The sequence below is a fragment of the Anser cygnoides genome, chromosome 1 (assembly GCF_040182565.1).
Source record: "Anser cygnoides isolate HZ-2024a breed goose chromosome 1, Taihu_goose_T2T_genome, whole genome shotgun sequence".
Taxonomy (NCBI): domain Eukaryota; kingdom Metazoa; phylum Chordata; class Aves; order Anseriformes; family Anatidae; genus Anser; species Anser cygnoides.
In genome coordinates this window covers 7,159,363-7,182,968 of record NC_089873.1, presented here as the reverse complement: position 1 = coordinate 7,182,968, position 23,606 = coordinate 7,159,363, and the positions used below count along the sequence as shown (strand labels likewise).

The following is a 23,606-nucleotide window of genomic DNA, read 5'->3' as shown; positions in this document are numbered from 1 at the left end:
TGTGACCTAATCATTACCTTCATCTGGAAGAAAAGAATTTCTCCCCCAATACCTGAAAAGCTGTGTTGCCCTCTGTTAGCTATCACTGATGAGTAGCAGTGGACTTCATATCGTGGCTTGACTTCTTTTCCTTAAGAGTGGTCTGCATTATCTTGCCTTGCAGCTGTCCAAAGCTGGGGCCTGGTGGGTTTTCCATGTTCCCAATTATGCTAGAACAGCCATCGCCAAACCAGAGCCCCTCTCCCAGATACGTGAATATGCCCTTTCTCTTCACCAGTCAAGGCACAGAGCTGGGAACTTCTCATAGACCCCGTGAACACACTGGAGAGAGGACAAGCACTGACAAAAAATTAATGTTTCCTTTAGCTAATATCTCTTAAAATTGGAATTCAATGTGTCTGAAAGTGAAACTCCTCCCTGAAATGTCAGCAGTAAAGGCCACATATCTGTCACTGTTGATGACAGAGCATAGTCTCATATTTCTTATAGACAGGTGACATAACTCATAAGCCATGTCATGGAGGGTGAGTGTATGACTCCTTCCTATACACAACACTCAAGTTAGGGTGCCAGATTTGCAAAAATGTGTTTGAACACTGAGTCTTTCATGGCTTAGTGCTTGCAGGGAAGGGACAGTCCTTTCGTAGCTCAATAGCGGCAGTTACTTCCATTATTTCTGGTGTACGTGGAATCTGAGATACCTCAGCTTTCAGAGCTAAAACCATTGCTAATTGGAGTCATAATTTGTCCTTACATTTAAGACCTTCCAAGATATGCTCTATCTGAATTGTATTACATGATTATCTACATAACAGATATGGAAGAAGCTGTTCTTCTCAAATGAAAAAAAAAATGGCATTGATGGAGATCTGTGAAATCCTGAACTCATCTTATTCTGTCCCATCTCTTTTGTCCCTCACCTGATTTACTAAATCTAAAGCTATTCCCTGTAACTCCTGCAACGGAGCACAGTGATCATTCGTATCACATCATCAGAGATAGCAGTTCCTGTCTAATTTCCCCATTTGGATTACTTGAGGCTTTCTTGGTGAATAATTAATGCTACAATGGTCTTTTACCACGATTTGCTATGTTCTGTTATTAAATACACTTTCTACCATTTTATTAGACCGATGCTGAAAAGCCAGCATTTTCATCAGACTCTGCAATATGAGCAATTTATGACAACTATGGCACTTTCCTACATAAACCTATTCTGGTAAAAGTGCTGTAGTTATAAATGCAGTCTTTCCTGCGTTTGGTCTTCCAGAGGCCCAAGTATGTCTGTAGTTCACACTGCCTGTAAAGGAGGAAGATTCAGGCTTCCTAACTCTGGCAATCCAACACCTCTGAGACCAGTGCACTGTAATGTCAAACTGGGAAGCATTCGGGCTCATTATAACGTGGACTTGAAGTGAAGTGAGCCAAGAAGTAATAAATTGGTGGTGAGCCAAGAAGTAATAAATTGGTATTAAGAATAAAATGTTGAACTTTCGTTTTCAGTTTGTGTAATCATCCTACTCTGCTCCTTCTGAATACCCAGCCCACAATTCTGGAAACTGGGAAGAAATGGACCAGGCACAAATCAAACCAGTTGGTGCCCTCTGCAAAACAAACAGACCTACCCCAAAACAAGATGGGAGAGATTTAATTACCGGGTTGTAGTGCAGTTAAAGGGTGTTGCCTTAGTATATTTGCTTCTAGAGATGCTGTTTTAAACACTGGAGGAAATAAATAAAAATCTTCTCTTATCCTAAGGCTGGCAGATTAGTCCAAAGCCATTTGGAAGCTTCCTTCCAACTGGGAAATGCCCAAGTGACCAACACTTTCCTTGAGCAAGATGATGCCATAAGAAGATGCCATTTTGGTTGCTCAAAGGCTTTCATGCATGTTTGGCTTCCATTCACTGCTGGTTTCCAGGAGTGCAGATTTTAGCTATTTGCAAAAGGAACTAAATTCTTTATTCATATGGATCCCATGTTGTTCCCTGCTGTTCGTGCTCATTTATATTTTGTTAGGAGTTGTATATTTTCCTCCCTTATATATGTTAGGAACATGTTAGGAACTGTTTTTTGTTGAGATAAAACAGAAGTGAGGTCAAGAACAGAACTAATATACCGCAGTTCTTTCTACACGATTAGCAATCCTCTTTTAGCCTCCAAAGTATTCTCAGGCACAGATAATTTTATACTTGCCATAGGTTTATTTTGAGATGTGAAAATCCATTATACTCCTCTCTTTAAATTAGGTTACATCCATTTCAGATTTTCCAGCACAATACTGTACAGATTCAAATAAATTTATTACAATAAGGAATAATCAAGACAACACCTTAAAAACAAAGTTCTATAAAACCCAGTGACTTGGGTACACCAGGAGCTACATATATCAGACCTTAATGATCTGTCTTAAACCTTATCCACATCCGGCTAAAGCAAGGAGTTACATAAGCCATCAAAAATATAACATCAGATTAGTATGGTCACGAGGGCAGCAATAAAACTGCCATCTGGAGAAAGAGCAGGGTTCATTTTAAATGCTTGATGAATATGACACTACTTCGTTTCACTGGAAGCTTCTCAAACAGCTTTTTAATCTATTAGTTTCCTGATTAATAGTATATGAGAGATGAAGTATTTACAGGCTTACAGTAGTTTAACTGATCAGCATATATCCCATCTCCCTTCTGACTTCAGTAATTCAGCCCAGTGCTGTGGACTAGCCATAAGAGCAGAGCACATCAGGGGAATGTTCCTTAAAGATTTAATTGCAGCAGACACTCTGTGAGTTTCTTAATGCATCCATGTTGTTAACCTATAAATTTTTTTTTCCTAAAGCAGATTACAGCAAGATCAGGGAGTGCAGAGTAGGGCAGGAGTTTTCCTGTTTTCTCACAGGATGAGAAAAAACCCTGAAAACCTCCTTCACTGGATGTAGAGATGAGCATTATTTCAGCAGAAAGAAGAAAATAAAAGTGTGTTTGGCAGGTGAAATTCCAGTAGATGAGGAATTGGAGGGCATTATTCAATTAATGCAGTCCATAACGTGAATCTGCAGTGTGTCCAAGTCAGGTAGAATTTCTTCACATTTTGGACATGAATACATTGAGATATTCCGCTGCTCTGGCCATTCTTGACTACCAGTTCCTGCAAGCAGAGAAGATAAATGATTACCTGTTACATTACTTGATTTTTCCACTCTTTTTGCGCAATAGTTCAAAGAGGACTTGCTTGCTCCCAATAGCCAGAGAATCACACTCTCTGCAGCTACCCAGTTGCCAGAACAGCCATAAGGGAGTTGGGGAGCAGCTTGCAGCCAAGCAAAGCTGTTTTAAACTGAACACAGCAGGGCCCGGCCCCGTGAGCTGGAGAGGGTGCTTACGGTACCTCTTTGGACAAGGCGAGGTGACTGTTCCCGTTCTGGTGCCCTGGCTCCGTGGCGATTCTGCATCTCCGCCAAAGAGTTTCTGAGGAGAAAAAAATAAGTCAATTAAAAGGACTTTGAAAAAGAAGGCTGAACAGAAGGTATCTTCCCTTTGCATCCAGAAAAGCTAAGAGGATTCAAAACAATTCAGGAGATTTGCAAGTAACTCATGTTAACAAGTCATGCATTTAGTTCACAACTGCTGCTTTGTGACACAGGACCTAGAAACACTGCTGCTTTGTGAGACAGTGCCTGTTGAAATCAGGGTCAAACAACTGACACCAGCAGGATTTAGGCAGCTACACACTCAGGAATCCAGGCGACACTCCTCTGGAAAACTCCAAGGGCTCTGAGCCACTCAAGGCAAACTGCAAATCAGATTAAAGTAGAAAAGCAAGTTATACAAGATAATGGGTTCAGAGGGCCGTTAACCTGACATGTAATTTGATTCTTCAAATTCTGGTCACTCTTCCTGTATCCAGGGCTTCCACAAGATGAGTGGAGAACACATGGTTAATAGTTCTTTCTTGTATTTTACAGCTAAGAGTGCTAAAACAGTGCAACTACAGGGCATGACAGTACTTGAAACTGCATATGCTCACTTATTACTACTACTTGGAGAAGCAACACATATCCCTGGCACACATGCAGCAAGCTTAGCTGCAGATTCACCACTAAAACTGAGGCCAGAATCCAAAGAAATTCAACTGAATCAGCAAGGAGAAGGTACCGAGTATGAGTCATCCAAAGTGAAATCTTGCTGAGGTATCCAAGTCAGAGCTGACGTGCCTTACGCTACTGTGCTTCTGAGACTCTATCACAAAACTAAATTAGAGAAGTCAGCCAACTCATTTTTTATTCCCTTTTAAAATTCAAATTAACCAAGAAATACATGTCTACAAACTCGTTTGCCTTTCTACTGAGATGCTAAAAATATAACACTGGTCATCTCCAGCATGTGGGATAACGAGACAATCCAAAGACGGCTCAGCCAAAGTCTGTTCTCACCGGCCAAGATCTTCAAGGTTTTGCTGGTCTTTTAGCAGGTATGCCAGCTGGACGGCCAACTGCTCCTTCTCCTCATGGATCTTCTCTCTTGCTGCCCTCTCAGCATGGAAATCGGAACAATAAACCTCCATCTGATCAGAGAAATTGAAGCGTGCTGAGAATTTGTAACTTAGACTGAACCAAGTCATGTATTACATGCCAAAATAGTAAACCCGTATCATAGCCTGCATCTACTTAAAACACTCGTGAAGCACCTATGTACTGCAAAGTACCCAGCTGCACTGCATACAAGGTGAAGAAGACTTGGTAGCTTCTCCATTTAGACTTCAAGGGTCTTATCTGGGACTGTGCAACTGATGTAGAAGCTGAAACAAGGTGCAGAACAGCAGTGAAGAGGTGACTTGACCTGTGACACTGACAAATTGGTGGCACAGATAGTGGAACCAGACCAAGATGCCTTTTTTTTTCCCTTTGCCTTAAATGTGAGGCAAACCCTTTTTAGATGCTGTTTACACACAGTGTTAGGTTTGAATAAATAAACCCTAAAACATATGCAGTGATTTTTAAGACAGTAGTTTTAAATATGAAAACACATCTATTCCCAGCCTTTATTTGTTGTGCCATACTCCAGTGTACTCTCCAGAACTGCAGGACATGGTGGTACAGGCTCTGCAGGGATCTGTAGGATGAGTAAGGGATTTGTGCTTTGGAACTGAGGAAACACACACACAATATTCCAGACTGAGACATTAAATAGCTCCTTCTGGTTTCTGAATAGTGTATGGAGGAACTAGCCAATTTCAAAGGAGAACTCATACCTGAGCACGCAGCACAGCCATGGTTTCAAGGTCCTCCTCTTGCTTCGTAATTATCTGCTTCATTTCATCCATCTGGAGCTGCTTTGCTGCAAGGGCTTGTTCTGCCAGCAACACCTTCGCATTCAGTTCTTCCACCACAGCTTTATCCACTCTGTCCAGCTGCAAGGAGGAACTATGATTATGAGATGAACTCAGAACATGACATTGCTTGAAGTGGAAGTTTGCTACCTACTCCTCCTGCCCTTGGAAAAGATTTCAACTCCACGGCCATCAAAGCAACTTGCACTAAGACAGAAGCAGTGACTGATCTTTCAATTTATAAATTCTTTTTGAGCTTTCAAACTACATTGTATCAAGTCAAAACAGAACTCCCTAATGGACACTCAAAAGGAAACTTTCCAAAATCTGGCACTTACATGGAGCCTCAGTTACGAAGAGGACCTACTATGGTAGACATTCTATATAAGAATACAAAAATGTTTAGAGCTCTATCCTCCTACATTTACAAACTATGCTGTGGGAACACACATATGCCTTTGCATATCACTTATCTCCAAGGACTGGACTTCATACTGCACTGCAGATTAAACCACACCTAGAAAACACCATTTAAGTACTGATGTGCATTAAGTTTTCCGTAACTGACAGCACAGAATCTATTTTTCTCAGAGCAACGCTGCTATGTTGCATGCTGTATTATATGAAGGGACCACAACTGTTTCCTGCCTGAATTTGTTCCCAGATACATTCTCACATCCCTTCCCACTCCCCCCTAATTCATTATGATTTCTTCTGATGATGAGTTTACCTCTTTGATTTTCATTTCACTGATTGTTTTCATTGCTTCAGTGAGTTCAGGAAGAATTTTGTTGTATGCATCCTGCAAGTTACTGTATCTTGTCCTGTTTTTGAAAAGGAAAGAGGCAAAAGTTTGAAACACTTAGAAGTTCTTTGAAAGATCTGGTGCTCTTTTTATCATCTTGCATTTTGCAAAACTATCCTGCTTGTCCCAGTTGAAGGCTATTTTCCTTCCTTGTAAAATTTCAATTTCCTAGGGTTTTAAGAGTTAGACATGTATACACAAATCTAAATCTATCAGTCTTTAGAAAAAAATAACTCATCTCTTTGCAAATTAATCTGTATTTCTGATGAGAAAAAATTGTGCTCCATTCTCTCAACATCTCTCTTCCAGGAAGTTGTGTGCTGCTCATCCCTGGACTGAGTCCAAACAGATGCCCTTACTGATTTGTCTGCATTTCAGATTGAAGAATCCATCGCCCAATACCTTTATATCAAGTTCACCAATTCCATTCCAAATTAACACCTCTCTTAGGAAAACACTGATGTCTTGATTTAGAGACTTCAAGTGATGGAGAATTCCTCAGGAGGAGAACCAGACATAGACCAGGTAATGAGCAGCTTCTCCAGCAGCCGACAGTACCTGCAGACAGTTCAGCCTACACACTTACGTACAGCTTACGCTGACATTTCACACTCCTTCATGTTGCACATGAAAGGGAGTGGCAATATCTCCCCAAGATACAAAACCAAGTCATACTCACTTTTCTTCCTGTGTCTTGGCTTGTTCTAGCTTGACCTCTGCCTGCACGCTCTCCACCTGCAGCTCCAGCTTCTTGATGGTGTATATTAGCTGCTGCTTCTCCTCCAATTCTGATGCAGCAGCTGAGTTCATTCTTTCCAGTACTTGGCACCTGACAGAACAACGGAGAAAAGAAAAAGCTTGATCCACCCTGTTCCCCTTTTCCTGATGGATTTGGAACAAGTGGGTGTTGTAGGAAAAAAAAAATCATTTGAAAGGCTTATTTTGATGAAGAAAAAAGAAATACAAGATAAATCTGTACACAACCATCAGAAAATAAAACTACTAAACCTAATGCTTTTTTTCTTACTAATATGAATTTCAAAGAACTGGAATTTGACAGAAAACTAAGCAAATACAGTGAGGTTCTTGTAACCACTTTTTATGACCTACAGGATCAATAATCTTCAAAAGCACTGACAGTTCATGTGAAAAGGCTTGTAACTAGGTCCCTCAGTTTCTTCCCCTAAGACTAGCACACGGATTGGTTATTTGAAGCTGGAAACAAGAAAGACTCATCTTTATGACAGGAAGGATTAAAACCCAAATGATCAAATTCCAGGCAGTGGGGTTCTATTTGTAGAACTAGGCTGGCAGCTGGGATTTGCTGACAATTTCTGTATTTCTGTACTTTCATCTCCACTTACAAAGAAGGAGCAATCTTTTACAGCATTTCTATGAGACAGATATTTAAGTTGGTATTTGTAGAGTTAGTGAGTTTCCCTAGGTGGGAGTTGTCACACAAATATTTACTGGGTGTCACAGCAAAACTTTTGTTCTTCTGAACCTTACTTTTCTTGAAGCTTCTTCTGAATCAATTCTGCTTCTTTTAACTTCGCGTGGGCCTCCTGAAGCTCTTTAAACAGAGCGCAAACTTGAGTATTCAGGGTTTCTACTTCACTGCCAACCTTTTAGAGAAAAAATAAGGAAAATTATACATGGACAATTATAGATAGGAAAATTGCAAGCTAACTAAGACATCTAACCAGAAAGTACTGGTTAGAAGTTTTCTTTTTCTACAGAAAACGGCACAAATCAGTCTGCATCATTACACTTTATGTTCAATAGTAAGGCTGCTTCTGCAAGGCCTCACAGTTAGCAATTATTCCTAAATGTGGCAGAACCCCATTTTGACTTAACACTGTCATAAGGTATGCGTGACTCTAAGACATCTCTATTGCTTTTGTCTAGAATACAGGTGTGTAACAGAGTTCATCATTTAAAACCTGTGGGCAGAGCAGACAGAGTCAGTGATTACTGCCACTCCTCTAAGCAGCAGTTAGTCTGTCAAAGAAATATAAACACATGGGTATCCTTAGGTAGGTTAGTTTCCTACCATCAGTAAGCTCTTCAGAAAGAGGTGTGACAGCAGGTGTAGAATGGAAGAAGCAGTTTGGAAGCAGAGAATTAGAGGAGGCGGATTAAACACGCCAGCCTCTGCCACACAACACATGAGCGTCACAGAACTGGAAGTCTACGCCTCTAACTTTTTGTAGCAGAAAAAAAATAAAAACAAATGATGACTCCATTACCATTCCTTCAGGAATCTACTTTGCAAATCAAGAAAAAAATGATTTCTAGTACAACTATTAATCAGACTTGATGATCTCGAAGGTCTTTTCCAACCTAGGCGGTTCTGAGATTACCAGTTTTGTTGTGAGTCTCTGGCCTTATTGTTTGGGCTTCAGACCAAGAGCACCGAAAGATCCATAAGACGGGCAAAAAGTAGTAGGAGGAAAGAAACAGGAGCAGTTCACTCCTCCTGAAACACTTCAGGGTTTCAGTTGCTAAAATATACTCCCACACTCTAGGAGAGACGAAACCTTTGCCTCCTGCTGCTTTGTGGTTTCTCAAGGCACATCCTCGAGCTTTCCTAAAGAAACATCAAGATCTTATCATCACACTAGCATCAGTGTAATTGTCCCTCATACTCGAATTTTCGTTGGAAATGTTTTATCTTTTCAAATGCATGGGAAGTCCCCAGTCCAGCTTGGGAGCGAGCTAGGTGGCTGTGGCTGAAAAAGATACCAGGTGTATCAAGAATTTGCTGCTGTCGTACATCCTTGAAGAAAATTTTCACTTTTGTAACAGAGAAAGTCCACCACTTCACCAGGCAACTGAAGCAACAGAAGTTGTTCATCCACGACGACCTGTGAGCACTTCCAGCTTTTATCTCCCAGCAGAAGTGTGGAACAGAGCCAGTGAGACTGACAGGTGGACAGAACACAACTGTCTACTGACGGGTGTTGAAGAGGTCACCCTCCATAAGCTGCCAACGCCATTCGCCAGTCATACCAATCAAAAGGGACTGAACTTGATGGTGTGAACACAAACCACATTGCTCTATGCTTTTTCTAACTTCGAAGCAAAATGAGATCTTTTGTCTACCAGCATAGCTTCAAAGCAAGCCACAAAAATATGTTATTGAGCAATCCAGCTAATCCAATCATACTCACGGAGGAAAGCGCTCATTTCTGTAAGGTGATGGCATTTCAATTTGCAGAAAACTAGACATCAGCAGCAATTTCTTTAACAGAAAGCATGCCAGCAAATGAAACCATGTATCACTGGCAAGAGTCTGACTTCTAATAAAGCTGCACTGTGAATTTTTGCTCCCTCACGAAAGCCATCAAAATTCAAGATATCTTACTTAATTGGGACACTATCATTGCATACTTCTGGGAAGCAATCTTGCTGAAAGAAAAGACTAAGCTGACTCAAAAAATCCCATCGCACAGTACGGACTGTCTCTCTCCAACAACCACTTCCTAGCTCAGGAAAGAGGAACACCAAAATCACAGCTTTCTAGGTCTGTTTCTGGGAATTTTGCAAGCAGCCTTCCAGGGATGGCAGAGCAATAACTGCAGCGGTGCTTTAAGATGCCTCATCTCAGGAGACCTGGCTTGAGTTAGTGTCCACGTGAGTGTTTGGCAGATGTTCTCTAGCCTCTTCTACCCCAGCCACTCCTCACTCTCCAAACAGAGTAAAGCAGGTTTGAGAAACACTTCCCTCTCTCCCCAGGATGTCTTCCAACTGCGGAGTCCTCAGAGTCCACACCACAACCATACACTGTTTCATTAAATATCTACATTTTACAACAGAGGGAGAAAACATGAACTAAGCTGACGAGAACCCTCTGAAGGGGCATATACAACAGCATATTCAACAGCACACACATGGAAAGAATGAGTGCTGCCACAAGGATGCCACTATGCTGACGTCGGTATCAGCCCTTAGGTAAGGAGCACGGGGCTCAAACTGTAATTAAGGCAAAGTTGAGATAAAAATACTGTAAAGAATTAACTGAGACATCATCTGCCTTCCACAGAAAGGACATCTTCTGGCCTGACCACAAGCTGGTACAAGAAGAACTGGTTAATTAAGCCAGCCCTGCCCTAGAATACTTGTCCTGGCCTTCAGAAGGACAGAGGTCTCCAGCAGATCCCGTATCATATTTGCTAGCCCCATGCAGCACCTCAGATAACCCACGCTGCCTCACACACAGGCATTCTTAGCTGTCTGTATTTTGTGGTTGCACTGACCCTGAATGGATCTCTACTGTTAGGGGAGCTTCCCAGGCTCTGTTCAGTGGTGCCCAGTGCCAGGATATGGGGGCAGAGGGCACAAACAGGAACACAAGAGGATCCATCTGACCACCAGGCAGCACTTCTGTGCTGTGGGGGTGACAGAGCAGTGGCACAGGCTGCCCAGAGAGGCTGTGGGGTCTCCTCCTTGGAGATCGTGGACCCACCTGGACGTGGTGCTGGGCACCCTGCTCGGGGTGGCCCTGCTGGAGCAGGGGTGGGACCAGACGGACCCAGAGGTCCCTTCCCACCTCAGCCATCCTGGGACTCCGTGATTTTTACACACTTACCCCACACGGAGAGGCCTACAACTGTAGGCACATAAATTTAGATGTCTGAATCCGGAGCTGAATCCCAACCCCAAAATCCATTCAAAGCCTTAAGTGAAAACATCAGGACTAAATTTGCCTGGATCTGTGTCACAACCCAAGATAGTTACACACCCCCATTGCACTGCATCTCACCTGACCCATGAAAAAATCAAGCCAAGCACCATATAAGCTACACATTTAAAGTCTGTTTTACAGTTAGCTGTCAGTGGATTCTTATCTAAAAGCTGACCTAGTCTGCAGTTGGAAAATTCATCCGGTTTAGAAGATTTTGTGGGGACAGAAATGACTGCATCCTTCTCTGTCTAATGGGCATGGCCAGGACAATGAGGTGCACCTGAAGTTATGCCACACTTCCCTAATTCTTGGCCATCAATCTTACCCCTTCTGCGTGGCTGGTGTAATTTGGAACCACCTATAAGATATGGATTGGAGAGTTCAAAATTCACTTCCATGGCTCGTGCAGGACATTTGCCCCCTGCTCTCTGACAAAAAGTGCAAATGTAGACCCTGAAGTTGTTGGTCTCAACACGTAAGTTGTATGCTGTTAAAACTCAGCTCAGGAGGACAGATACTTACAGCCTCTGTACTCTCTTCTTCCTGGTCAGTTTGTGTCCCTTTCTCCAGGCAGTTGCTTGTTTCATTCTCCAGCTTTGAAATTCTGGAAAACAGAAGAATCCCGTTCAATATGTACATTGTGACTGTTCAAGGTTTTCATGCAAGTGATGTACTGCCTTTCTAACATCACAGCCACGAATGGGGGCAGAGCTGAAAGTCCAGACATGCAGGAAAGCCGGCACAGTCGTGGGGCCTCCTGATGAATGCAGGACCCCCAGCATGTATATTTAATTACAGTGGAATTACACTGCATGTGTGGTGAAGGACAGTGACATTCAGTCGCTGGTCAATTTAGTCACCGATCAATTTTTGGTACAGCCCAAAACTGCTAGTTCTCTGAAAACCGGTCAGTCTGTTCACTGAATCCAATGACTACCACTGCCTCTATTTTCCTCCGATATTTTCAGAAGCTGAGATTTCTAAGAATCATTTGGCTCTGGCTCATTACCTCTTCTAGGAAGACCACGTCAAAACAATTACTGAGCCACTAACCTTTCATAGCAAGTAATGTCCAGGAAGTGTTACTCTGCCTCTGCAAACTGGGGATTTGGAGCAGCTACTGCTTGGGCAATTGTACACGCCTGAACAGTCATGCTGATACGTACATAACTGAGCTGTGATGGACCCTCATGCAGGTCTCACTGCAAAAATGCTCTCCTAGGTAAGTTTGGAATTAAAATCATCGTAGACATTTCCAAGGAGCTTTGCCAAGCTCACACTGCTAAACGTAGCCTGCCAATAGCACAAAGAGAACTGTAATCCCTGCTTTATACAGGGTGATTTGGTTAAGCCCCGCACGTAGATACAAAAATTGCCTTCATATAAAAGCAAATAATGACAGAGGAGTGAGCAGAAAGAACATCCTCAGCTCATTCTCATATTGTTCTGACATCACCTGCGGAAAGCTGAAACCCAAGAGGCAACAGGTAATTTGTCTTGATCTGTGGTGCTACCGGAGGTAATAAGACAGAGAAACTCTTTTGCTCACAGAACGGAACTTGTGGTTTATCCCTATCAGAGCTATGACAAAAAGACATTATTACTAGTGAGCACTCAGGAAATTCCCCATCCAGGTCATACTGATATTTCAGCTTGTCTCCCATCAGCCACAGACTTGGTAACTGCAGCAGCAGCCCTGAAAGAAAACAGCTTAAAACATTACAGTGCACCATTTCGTACCTCTCTTTGTGATCCTGCAGCTCCTTCTCAAGTTTTTCTCTTTTCTGAGTTTCATTTCTAAGGCAGCAGAGCAGCTGGCTTACAGTTAGCTCCTCCGATTCCAAATTCTTGGACTCATCTGCATATTTGCCCCTGCTGCAAACCAAACGAGAGGTAAGTAACAACAGCTATGATTTTATTAGGGCACTTCCTCACCCCCTGGTTCTGGGACCTGATCTGAAAGGCCAGTTTCACACAGTGCTGAAAAGCAACGTTCTGAGCAAAGAGCTCATTCCTGAGAACCACGACCTGCCCACAAACCAGTAGCCCCAGTCCCTGAGCGTGTGCAGTGCTCAGACTGTCCCTTCATCAGGCTGGGGGAACAATTTGGTATTTAAGCAAAGGAAACAAAAACAGTCAAGACAATACAAAACCCAGTGCCTTTATTCTGACCTACTTTGCATCCCCTTCTGCTAAGTGCTGCTGTATGTTCCCAAAATAACTCTTTTTCCACTGAAATATGCAACATGTCTTATCTTTGTCTCATTCCTTTCCAGGAGAAGAAGGCGTGCTCCACCAACAATGGACACTGGGAATTACTTTCTTTTCCAGACAAAAAAAATCCTTCAATATTTTGCCTCCATCATATTCTACAGCTCTTTGGAAAATTGCATATGCTACCACAGAAACAAATCAAAGCAAATAAAAAACACTCTGAAAAAATAAACTAAGTTAATTTTCTGAGATAAAATACTGCATTCTATTACCTCCACTTTCATGTCCATCCAGACAGAACGTCGAAATTCACAAACTATATGGTAACAGATAGAGGTTACACATTTCAGAAGCTCAGCTGGAAAACAGCACGTGTTTACAACTTCAGTTTTGTAATTCAGAAAAGAAAGTAAAGCATAGTGCTGTATGTGCTCCTGAGAGCCTGGTATCTTTGGTGAGCAAAATTCAGTACCCCAAAGACAGCGTTCAGCCAGGATATATTAAGTAAATAACTTTTATCAGGGGATTTTTAGTGCATCGGCCTGCTCTTACAGAAATAAACCTGTCCTGAGTGGATCACATTTCTCTGAAGCTGTTAAGAGCACCGGTCTAAGGTTTCAGTACTGGACAAAGACACGTGGTGCCACAGGAAATTTTGAGAGAGGTATATATACCCCCTGTTCTTGTAGACATGGCTCTGACGCTCATAAGAAGGGAAGCAGGTCCCACAGAGATTATTGTCTAATAATCAAAGTGTTCTCACAAGCCATTGCTCATGACAACCTGAATGCTTGCAGCCTGTCTGCGGTCAGCATCTCTTTGTTTCATAACTTGACCATAACTGGTTTTTTGCCTTCAGCTTCTTAACCGCATGCTGAGGGTCAAGTTTTCTATGTTATTACATTAAAATGCTGATCTCCTTTGCAGTGAAGCAGGCGGTGACGGAGTTCAAAGGAAAACACGCATGCAGAGCACAGCTTTCCAGCCTGCTTTGCCCCAAACATTTTCTATATCCTTCCCTTCCAAAAGCAAGGCCACAAAGTAAATGAGACAGTTCAGCCCCAAGCACCTAGCTGCTACATTGGGCAGTATCCCAAATGGAAAGTTTTATAGTATCAGCTGTCTGTGTCCATGAGGAGCAAAGGTTCAGCTAGGGGCAAGAAAGTCCCTTGTGCCCTGGAGCTGACGTAAAGATCAAATTTTGAGAAGTAACTTAAACAGAACGCTGATATCTTAAGCCTAGTACCCTGAAAAACGAGGACTATGCCATTGCACTGTCTGCCTGCCCCACTATGATCAAATTAATACAAACAACACGCAAGCAGAATGGGCAGGGATCGGGTCTGAAAGGCTACAAGACCTCTGATTCTTACCAATATCATTAGAATCGGGTAGATGACTCTATTAGAGTCCAGAGTGACTAGATGGGAGGGCGTCCCTGCAGCCTCTATCTTTTCTTTTTGGCCTCCCTTAAAAACCTGAAAAGTAGCAGGCAGTTGGCAAGTCTGCACGTACATAAATGCCCGGCCAACTGGCCAGAATACGCACTCCCTCGTCAGCTAGTGAAAACAGGAGGGAAAAACGCCAGAGAGCTGGGGGTCTTTCCAACGTGGTCAGAAGGTAGAGCTACTGCAGTGGAAGGATGCAAGGCCACAGAAAAACAGGATTTACTACACGTTCCTCTAGAAAAAAAACTTCCCTTACATTGAAAGCAAAACACATTGCAGAAGTTTGAATCACTCGAGAATCTACATACATGTAGACAGCGACGTTACTGGGCACTTCACCACTATTATCTTGATTTTCTTTTGCAGCTCTGTTTATTTCTCCTTCCTAAGAAAGAAAGAAAGAAAAAAAACTATTAGCTTGGTATTTGGACTAACCGGGACATAGTTTTATTTACTTAAGGAAGGAAGAAAACCAGGAAAAAATACTGCGGTGGCAATAAAAAATAAATAAAACACAAAACTCCTACATACCAGTTTCATGTTAACTTAAATACTTCACATGCCTTTCCCTGTATCTCTTCAGGACTGATCAGAGAAGAGAAACAACAATGAGATTTGGCCTTCTCCTTTCATCAACAATTTCCATGGCCATTCTCTCTTGTAAAGATGACACAGCAACAGCACTGCCAATAGATTTTGAATACAAGCCTAAAAACCACTCAGTCTCCTGCCTGCCAAGAGAACCACTCTTCTTTCCCACTGCAAAACTCATCCATGACCTTTGTAGTCCAAAGGAAACTCTTTGTAGCAAAAAAGGAGAAGGCATCCTTGAAGCTTTCCTGCAGTCTGAAGTTTTCTCTGACAACTCCGAAGAATTTTTAATTAAATTCTCTTAATTTCTTGTACTTTTTTCCAGAGAGGGATGTGCTATTACAGGGGTAGCAGAGACCCACATTTTCACATTTCACTTTTTGCCTGTAAAGATTTCTCAGATACAAGAAGAGTAGAAAAAAAACAGATTTCTGTGCTTCTAGGGAACACAGAAGAAAAAATCACTTTGCAAAAAAATGAGAACCAAGCTTGAAACAAAGTTTCTGGCTGCAGCTCACCGTGTCCTTTTTATTCCCCTCACTTACATTCATCCCAATCTCCACGAAAGAGTCCTCTGCTGAGATGTTCAGCTTGACCTGCAGTTCTGAAATGATGGCTAGTAGATCTGCCTTCTCAGCCTGGAGCCGCTGCACCTGGGACTTGAGCTGCTTCGCTTCCTTCTCAGGAGCCACGCAGCCCTCCTGGGATAAACAAAAACCTGCATTAGCCAACAAACAGGAAACAGCAGACAAGGAGTACAGAGCCTGAACGTAACAGTGGTGTCCCTTTGCCCTACTTGTCTGATTAGGTTTGCCTGGAAAAATCCAGTATAGAGATCCCTAAGCTATGCTTTGGTTCACTAGACAGCAAGAAGCATAAACTGTGCAACCAGGTTTATCAAGCGATGAGTATCACGATTCTGGAAACCATGGACCTGGTCTGCTGAATGCACGGATAATTAGGATGTAAATCTTTGTCTGAATCTATGCCTCTCACTGCCACGTAGGGTCTCAGTCGTCCTATACTTTTTTCTTTTCTTTTTTTTTTCCCATATCCTTATTTCTTTTTCCAAATCTACCTAAGGTTCTAGGGAGAAAAGACCAGTTGGCAAAGAGACTTTCTGTATACACCACTTTCAGCCTTCTACCACCTTAAAACTCTTAAAACTCCCTCTCTGTACTCCACATCCACGTATAAATTTCTGCCTATATCCGTGACCTTCACACCAAGTTCTACATCCCTCCCATTCCACAATCTCTATCCCTCAGAGTTTCCCAAACTTAATCTCTCCTTCTAGTTGTGACTGTCTCCTTCACCTTCTGCCTCTTCTCTTTCCTCAGGATCCTCAAAACCCTCTCTTAAGCCCCCACATAACCAGGAAGCCTCTTTTTCTTCTCCCTTTCCTTTAGATGCCTCTCCCCCTTACGAAACTCTCCCTGGAGTTTGTTTCTTCCCTGTTTTGTAATCCAATTCTTCTATCTCTTGGTAATGCTTTATTATATGACATGCCATCAGTATAAATTCTGAACAATTCCTGGAGTCGGAATTACATTCTAACCTATCATTCACGCCAAATCTCCAAACTCTTGCCATGATGACAGTGTCTCATCTTGCAATACTTCCTTACACACGACTCACTGTGATTTTGTGCTCAGGCTATAAAAGGCTGCAACAGGAGTCAGCTCCAGTGAAGAAGAGAGAGTTTCATTGCCACCAGTGCTCTCAGGGGTATTGTTTTGAGAGAAACTCTCCTATGAATGCTGCTTTATCACTAAGGAAAGCAACAGTATACATCTGTGATTTGCTTTGTGTGAAATGGACACGTCACTTAGCAGTAGCAAGGGACTATAATCCATCTCGGTAAAGAGTGAAAAACAGAGGTGAGAGGAGAGAAATTAGACTTTTTTTTCTCCTAAGGAGAAAATTAGAAGATTAGGAGAATTTTTTTTAGTGCTTTGAAAAAAAAAAAAAGATAATTCAATTAAAGTATAGCTAAAGTCTTCAAGAGAGAAAACCATTTTGGCTTAGATGACGCTGTCAGCCTGAAAATCATGGTCAGAAGTGAAATGTTTCTATCTAAATGAAATTATCACTGACTGATAGAACTGCAAAAATCACTAAAGAATCAAGAATTGCTTTATGGAGTTCTTACAGATGAGATAATTAAGAGATTTATTTTTACTTAGTCGGATTGCCCAGGCAGGTTGGATCACTCTGTCAGTAACACACTTTAAGTATCTGAAGCACAAGAAGTTCTGAAACAGGTATGGGCAGAATAAATCCCCTACCTCCCCTTAAAATTTCAGATTTATGAAATTCTGAGTTTCCCTGGAACACAATCCTGAAACACGACTTTTAGCCTGGTTTCCTAACACAGTCACACTTGCACAATCACATGTTTATACATGACTTCCCTTATACCCTTCACAACTTTCGAACTCATCGGCCAGTTTAAATTTACATGTTGGGAGATTTCTAACAGAGTTCCATAAAATAGGCAGTCATGAGAGGAAAGGAAAGCCTACCAGTGACCCTGTGGAGGGAAAGGCTGATACACTCATCCTCCAGCAGGCAACAGAGAATCCACATTCATTCTGCACCATCTGCCAGTATTGATTGATTTGGCTGTGCGTGAAACTTCTCGTTAATCATCTCTTCACATAACAATGCGGGACACAAAGCAGGTTTTGTTCTAACAGGCTTTGTCCACAGACGTACTCAGTACTACCTGCGAATTGGTGTTACCTGACTGCTAAGCTATCACCTGCAACATTAGAAACTACTTGCTACAGAGCCAAAGGTAACACAGAGGGAGAAAGCTCAGTCAGACTGAAATAGAGCAGCTGAAGAACAAATCTAATCTGAACCTTAGTAAAAAGGCTTTCATGAGTGGAGAAAGATATATGGGGCCTGGAGCATCTCCCCTGTGAGGAAAGGCTGAGACCTGGGTCTGTTCAGCCTGGAGAAGAGAAGACTGACTGAGAGGGGATCTCATCAATAAGTATAAATACCTGAGGTGTGGGAGACAGAGGGATTTGGCCAACCTCTTTTCAGTGGTTTGTGGGGACAGGACAAGGGGCAATGGCCACAAAATGGAGCCCAGGAAGTTCCACCCCAACATGCGAAAGAACTTCTTCACGGTGAGGGTGACGGAGCCCTGGGACAGGCTGCCCAGGGAGGCTGTGGGGTCTCCTTCTCTGGAGACATTCAAGGCCCGTCTGGACGCCTACCTGGGCAGCCTGCTCTGGGGAACCTGCTTTGGCAGGGGGGTTGGACCCGATGATCTCTGGAGGTCCCTTCCAACCCCTTCAATTCTGTGATTCTGTGATATAAAAATAGATGGCAGGTTGTTTTTTTTTTTTTTTTCTTTTTGCTTACATGCCAACTTCCCACCGGAAACACAAAAACAAAGCAATCAAACTTTCCTGAGAAAGAATCTAAGGAGGAAAGGGAGGGATGAAGCCAACCGAACAGTAAACAAGATAAAGAATGGTAAGTTGCCAAGAAATGCTCATTTCTGATTTGTAATGTTGATAATGTTAACTGTTATTATTAATTATTATTAAAATGGTAATTATCTCAGGTGTGGCACTATGTTCTGTTACCACACTCTGAGAAGACTCACTTCATAAAATAAGTCAGGCCAAGACTACCTGTTACAGCATAAGGATAAAAATGGAGAACGTTAACAAAACTCCAAACCTCACAATATGATGAAGGGGCATAAAAGCTCCTTTCATTAATTTCAAAGTATGTCAATCCAAGCATTTCCTTATTTACCATTTCAGCTCCTTCTTCTCTTTCCTTTAAGCTCTGAAGCTGTTGCTGTAGCTGTTCATTTTCAATGCACTTGGCTAGCAGGCACTGCTTTGCTTCTTTAAACTTTGTCTCGTAAAATTCTCGTTCTTCTTTCTGCTTCTCTCGCCAGATGGAAAGTTCCTCATATCGCTCCTTCATAGCTTGGTTATGCAACTTCATGGCTTCTAAAGGATAGCCAGAGACAAGTCATTGATTCACAGTAACACATGTCAATGAAACAGCAGATTTCCTCTACATGGGCTCAGCATTCTTCAGTATCAAAGGGGTAAGCAGTAATTAGGTTTGAAATGCAAACCTCCTTCTCATGTGTCTTACATAGTGAACTGAAACAAAACTTACTACAGCTCCTTAACACTTTGATAAATACTATTAAAACCATTGCTGAAATAACATGCCCACACTCTCTCACTCCTTGAATTATTCCGAAGCTAAGAAGTGCAAGCAAGAAGTATTGCTCACAAGAAGTTCTCGTTATCTTGCTGCATGTGTTATGTGCATGATGAACCCAAATGAAACTACTGAACAGAGATTATGAAACTAATGACAGTCAGCAGGGAAAGCGGATTTTCTAGACTGGTAAAATAGTGCATGAAAGCAGATGCTATCAAATTGAAGGTCTCAAATATGTCCAACCATACTCTGCTTGAACGTTCGGTTAAGATTTGATTTAAAATGTTGAAAAAAAATGTAACTGATAACTTATAGCAAGGTCAGCTCACCCTGACTGGGAAGGCATGTTTTATGTAACAAAGTCAGTGAGTCAGTATGTAACAGCACCAGTCTCATTATAGCAAAATGCTTACAGTATTTTTATGAAGTCAACAAAAGGATTTCAAACTTGCTTTTTAAAGCAACATTCTCGAAGCCAGTTGCTTGAAAATCTTTTGAACATTGTATATTCCTGTAACTGCCATTATGTCTTGATGCCATTTTGCAAGGTATGAGTTACAACAGCTGCAATTATGGCCCTAAAACATTATCTTATATGGCATAGGACCTTTTAGCAGAATACCAGAGGTGCTCCTCGAAGCGACTTTCCTGCCAGATACTCATGGGACTCCAAGGCAGAGAACTTGCACCAGGTCCAAAAATGATTCAGATGGAACTTGAACACTGACTTAAAATCACAGCACACAGGACACATGACTTTATGCTCTGTTACTATATAAATAGTTAGGTACCTCTGTCTTTTATGCAGAAAATCCCCAAATCCCTTGGGTTTTGCTCTAACCATTAAAAAAAATATATGCATCTAACACCTAAGATTTTGGGATCGAGAAACAAAGCTTTCTCACCTAAAAGGCTTAAATCATTAGGCATTTTCAGAGAAATCTAATGGTCTCTCCCAGATAGACCAAGCTATGACTGTTACTTCCTTTTGAAGCACAGAAGGTGCTACCACAACTAAACTTTCGAAGTGGTTACTACACACAGTGTAGAACAGTCTGCTTCAATTCCCCTCGCTACCTGAGAGGATTCAGCACCTTTCAGAGAATATCTTAACCAGAACTATTCTGGATGTCGTGGACTACCTATCCACTTTGCTGATGTAGCTATGACAAAATGTTAGTCTATCTGTAATGGAGATGCTCAACCATTCTAAAATACAAACCAAAAAAAGCTCTTAAAGGCTGATGAGCAAAATCTCCTAAAATACACAATGCAATTCTGACTGTGTGTGTAGTTCTGAAGCAACTAAGTCACTCATAAATTGGGCTGTTCTCCCCCTAATCTTCCATACTGATTCAACTTGATGTGTCCTATCAATTGGCCTTGCCACTTGCAGAGTTGCTTGTACAGTGAATGCTACCCAGATATAAAACGTCATCCAGCAAGGGCACAGAATTCATACCCGCAGGAAAAGAAAAACAAACAAACAAACTGCAGAAGAGACTCCTTTTGCATTTCAAGACAGATCTGCATTCACATTCACCTTTTAACTCGTTGTTCTCAGTGATCAGTTCTTTCATCTGCTGTACCATCTCTTCTGGTGTGTATGTGCTGAGGGTGGGGGCAGCCGCACCGTCCGTCCCGTTTTCCATTTTGCTCCTGGGATGCTCTCCATTTTCAGCAGGACGGCTCTGCACCTTGCTGGACATCTCTGAAGCGACCACTACAAGGTCAGTAATGAGAAAAACATGATTTCTTGCCAAATAGCTACTTAGAAAGAAAATACGACACTTTCATTTCACCTGGACGAGCTGTGCATCCAGTCATAGCATGCAGGGACCACCCGATCCCTCTGACCCCACTACTCCAGAACACCCACGAGTCTCTATATCCCATTAACCCCCTCAGAGAGAGGACTGGATGAATAAAGCTGAGACATCCACAAGTCTCTATATCCCATTAACCCCCCCCAGAAAGAGAGGGCTGGATGAATAAGGCATTTGATTCCTGAGACATCTTGGATGAGTAACACCGAGACGTTTCTCAGCCTAAAACCGTTCCTTGGGAGCCCCTTCCTCTGGGAATGAAACATAAAAAGAAGCTTTAATCCCCTTCCCTGCACACTAGGAAGCCTTTAAGGGCAGCAAAGCCGTGTTTCACCCACTCTCCCCGTCCCTCAGGCGCACCCAGCAGCCTCCCCGGGGCTGGGGGACCCCCCCCGGGGCTGGGGGACCCCCTGCCCACCCACACACCCCTACCAGGAGGCCTCGAAAAGCTCTCGGTCCCCTTTACCGCCGGGATTACATTTCCGCCGCCTCCCTGCCAGCTTTCGTTTTCTCTTTCCGTCGCAGTTTGCTTCGCCGGGGGAGGCGCTGAGGCGGCCGCCTCCGTGCCCAGTCACGGCTCTCCCCTTGCCTTGCCTTCCCCGTAGGCCCACCCCGGAGCCGCTGAGTCACCGGCCACGGCCGCCTGCGGCCGGCGGCAGGGACAAGCGACCTCCCCGGTCCCCTCCCGGCCCCGTCGCCTCAGCGCCCCGCGGGGGCCGTGCCCGCCGCCGCCCCGCTCACCCCGCTCACGCCGTGCCCATGGCGGCGGCCGCCCGCATCGGCTGAGTGCCGAGAGCCGCCGTCTCCGCCTTCCCCCGCGGGGATTTCCCCAGCTCGGAGCGGCCTCTGGGCGGCACTGCCCGGCCGGGCGGGTCTTGACAGCCGGCCCCCTTTAGGCGCTGGCCCACCGCTGGGAGGTCTCCCCGGAGCCTTCTCTTCTCCAGGCTGAACACCCCCAGCTCCCTCAGCCTGGCTCCACAGCAGAGGGGCTGCAGCCTCTGATCATCCTCGTGGCCTCCTCTGGACTCGCTCTGATACATCCCTGTCCTTGTGCTGGGCCCCAGAGCTGAACGCAGGCTCCAGGTGGGGTCTGACGAGAGCAGAGCAGAGGGGGACAATCCCCCCTCCCTGCCCTGCTGCTCACACTGCTTTTGTTTGGACGCTGTTGGCTTTTTTGGGCTGCAAGTGCACGTTGCTGGCTTGTGTTGAGCTTCTTGTTAACCCCCTAGGTCCTTCTCCTCAGGGCTGCTCTCCATCCATTCTCCTCCCAGCCTGGATTTGGGCTTGGGATTGCCCTGTCCCAGGTGCAGGACCTTGCATTTGGTCTTGTTGAACCTCATAAGGTTCACACAGCCCCACCTCTCAGGCTTGTCCAGGTTCCTTCCCTCCAGCGTGTCGACCGCACCACACAGCTCAGTGTTGCTGGCAAACTTGCCAAGGGCGCACTCGATCCCACTGTCCATGTCACCGACAAAGACGCTAAACAGCACCGGTCCCAGATACCCTGCAGAGGGGAGAGTACCAAGGGCAGAGCATCCTGCTGAGCCTGGCCCTGGGGCTACTGAGGAAGACAGGCTCCTCTGAGGACAGGTCCCCATCTGCATGGGCCTCCCTCGGGTTCTGCTTCACGGGGCTCTATGTTTTTCCTGTCAGGGTAGAGGCCTTGCAGGTGGCAGAGCAGCCAAGTCCCACACAACCAAAGGCTGCAGGACAGATAAGCACGCCCCACCACATCAGCCCCCCACTGACCTGCGATGAACCGTGTGTGTAGGGTAGGTATGGAGAAGGGAGCTCTATGTCCTTCACAGCTCCATGGCCTTGGCCCACATCTGGGCACACAGCAACTCCCTTCCCGTACAAGTTTCTACACAGAGGAGGCAGCGGGTGGGATCCAGTGGGGACCCAAAGCAAAATCCAGCAGGGAAGATGAGGGCTGCAGTCAGTCCTTTGGAAGGTAGCTGCCCTACCAGGCAGGCTCTCTTATGTTGGATTAGAGGGGCTTCATCACACTCTCTGTCACCATCTTCCAACTCAGATAGCTGTGTACCCTGGGAACAATTGGCTTTACTAATAAAGATGGAAGCAAAAAAGGCATTCAGTACCTCAGCCTTATCCTTATCTTTCATCACTATGTTTCCCCTCACAACCAGTAAGGGATGGAGATTCTCCTTAGTCCTTCTTTTGCTGTTGATGTGTTTATTAAAGCATTTCTTATTCTCCTTTACTGCACTAGCCAAACTGAGTTCCAGTTGGGCTTTGGCCCTTCTAATTTTCTCACTGAACAACTTGACAGCAGCTCTATAGTCCTACTGCATTGCCTGCCCCTTCTTCCAGAGTTCATAAACTCTTTTTTTTTTTTTTTTTTTTTTCTTTTTTTTTCCTGAGCTTCTGAAGAAGCTTTCTGTTTAGCAAGGCTGGTCTTCTTCACTGCCAGCCTGAGTTTCAGCACATTGGCATGGCCTGCCCCTGTGCCTTCAAGATTTATTTCTTGAAGAAAGT

General features: G+C 43.7%; 1 protein-coding gene across 4 annotated transcripts; it reads right to left on the bottom strand.

The window, feature by feature from the left end:
• Window positions 1-2,180: 2,180 nt before the first annotated feature.
• On the bottom strand, window positions 2,181-22,048 carry OPTN (optineurin). Of its 4 annotated transcripts, none has more exons than XM_048062491.2 (14): window positions 21,849-22,048; window positions 20,825-21,004; window positions 18,853-19,055; window positions 15,618-15,773; window positions 14,790-14,866; window positions 12,560-12,694; window positions 11,342-11,423; window positions 7,642-7,757; window positions 6,812-6,961; window positions 6,058-6,151; window positions 5,250-5,408; window positions 4,432-4,562; window positions 3,387-3,466; window positions 2,181-3,146 (listed from the first exon to the last, which is right to left on the bottom strand). In XM_048062491.2, exons 2-14 carry the CDS (start codon window positions 20,988-20,990, stop codon window positions 3,025-3,027), a joined length of 1,671 nt encoding a protein of 556 aa, XP_047918448.1. In that variant the 5' UTR covers window positions 20,991-21,004; window positions 21,849-22,048; the 3' UTR covers window positions 2,181-3,024. The 4 variants fall into 4 exon arrangements, with proteins under 4 accessions (XP_047918448.1, XP_047918450.1, XP_047918447.1 ...); XM_048062493.2 differs by lacking the exon at window positions 21,849-22,048 and adding an exon at window positions 21,586-21,738; XM_048062490.2 differs by lacking the exon at window positions 21,849-22,048 and adding an exon at window positions 21,540-21,723.
• Window positions 22,049-23,606: the final 1,558 nt, after the last annotated feature.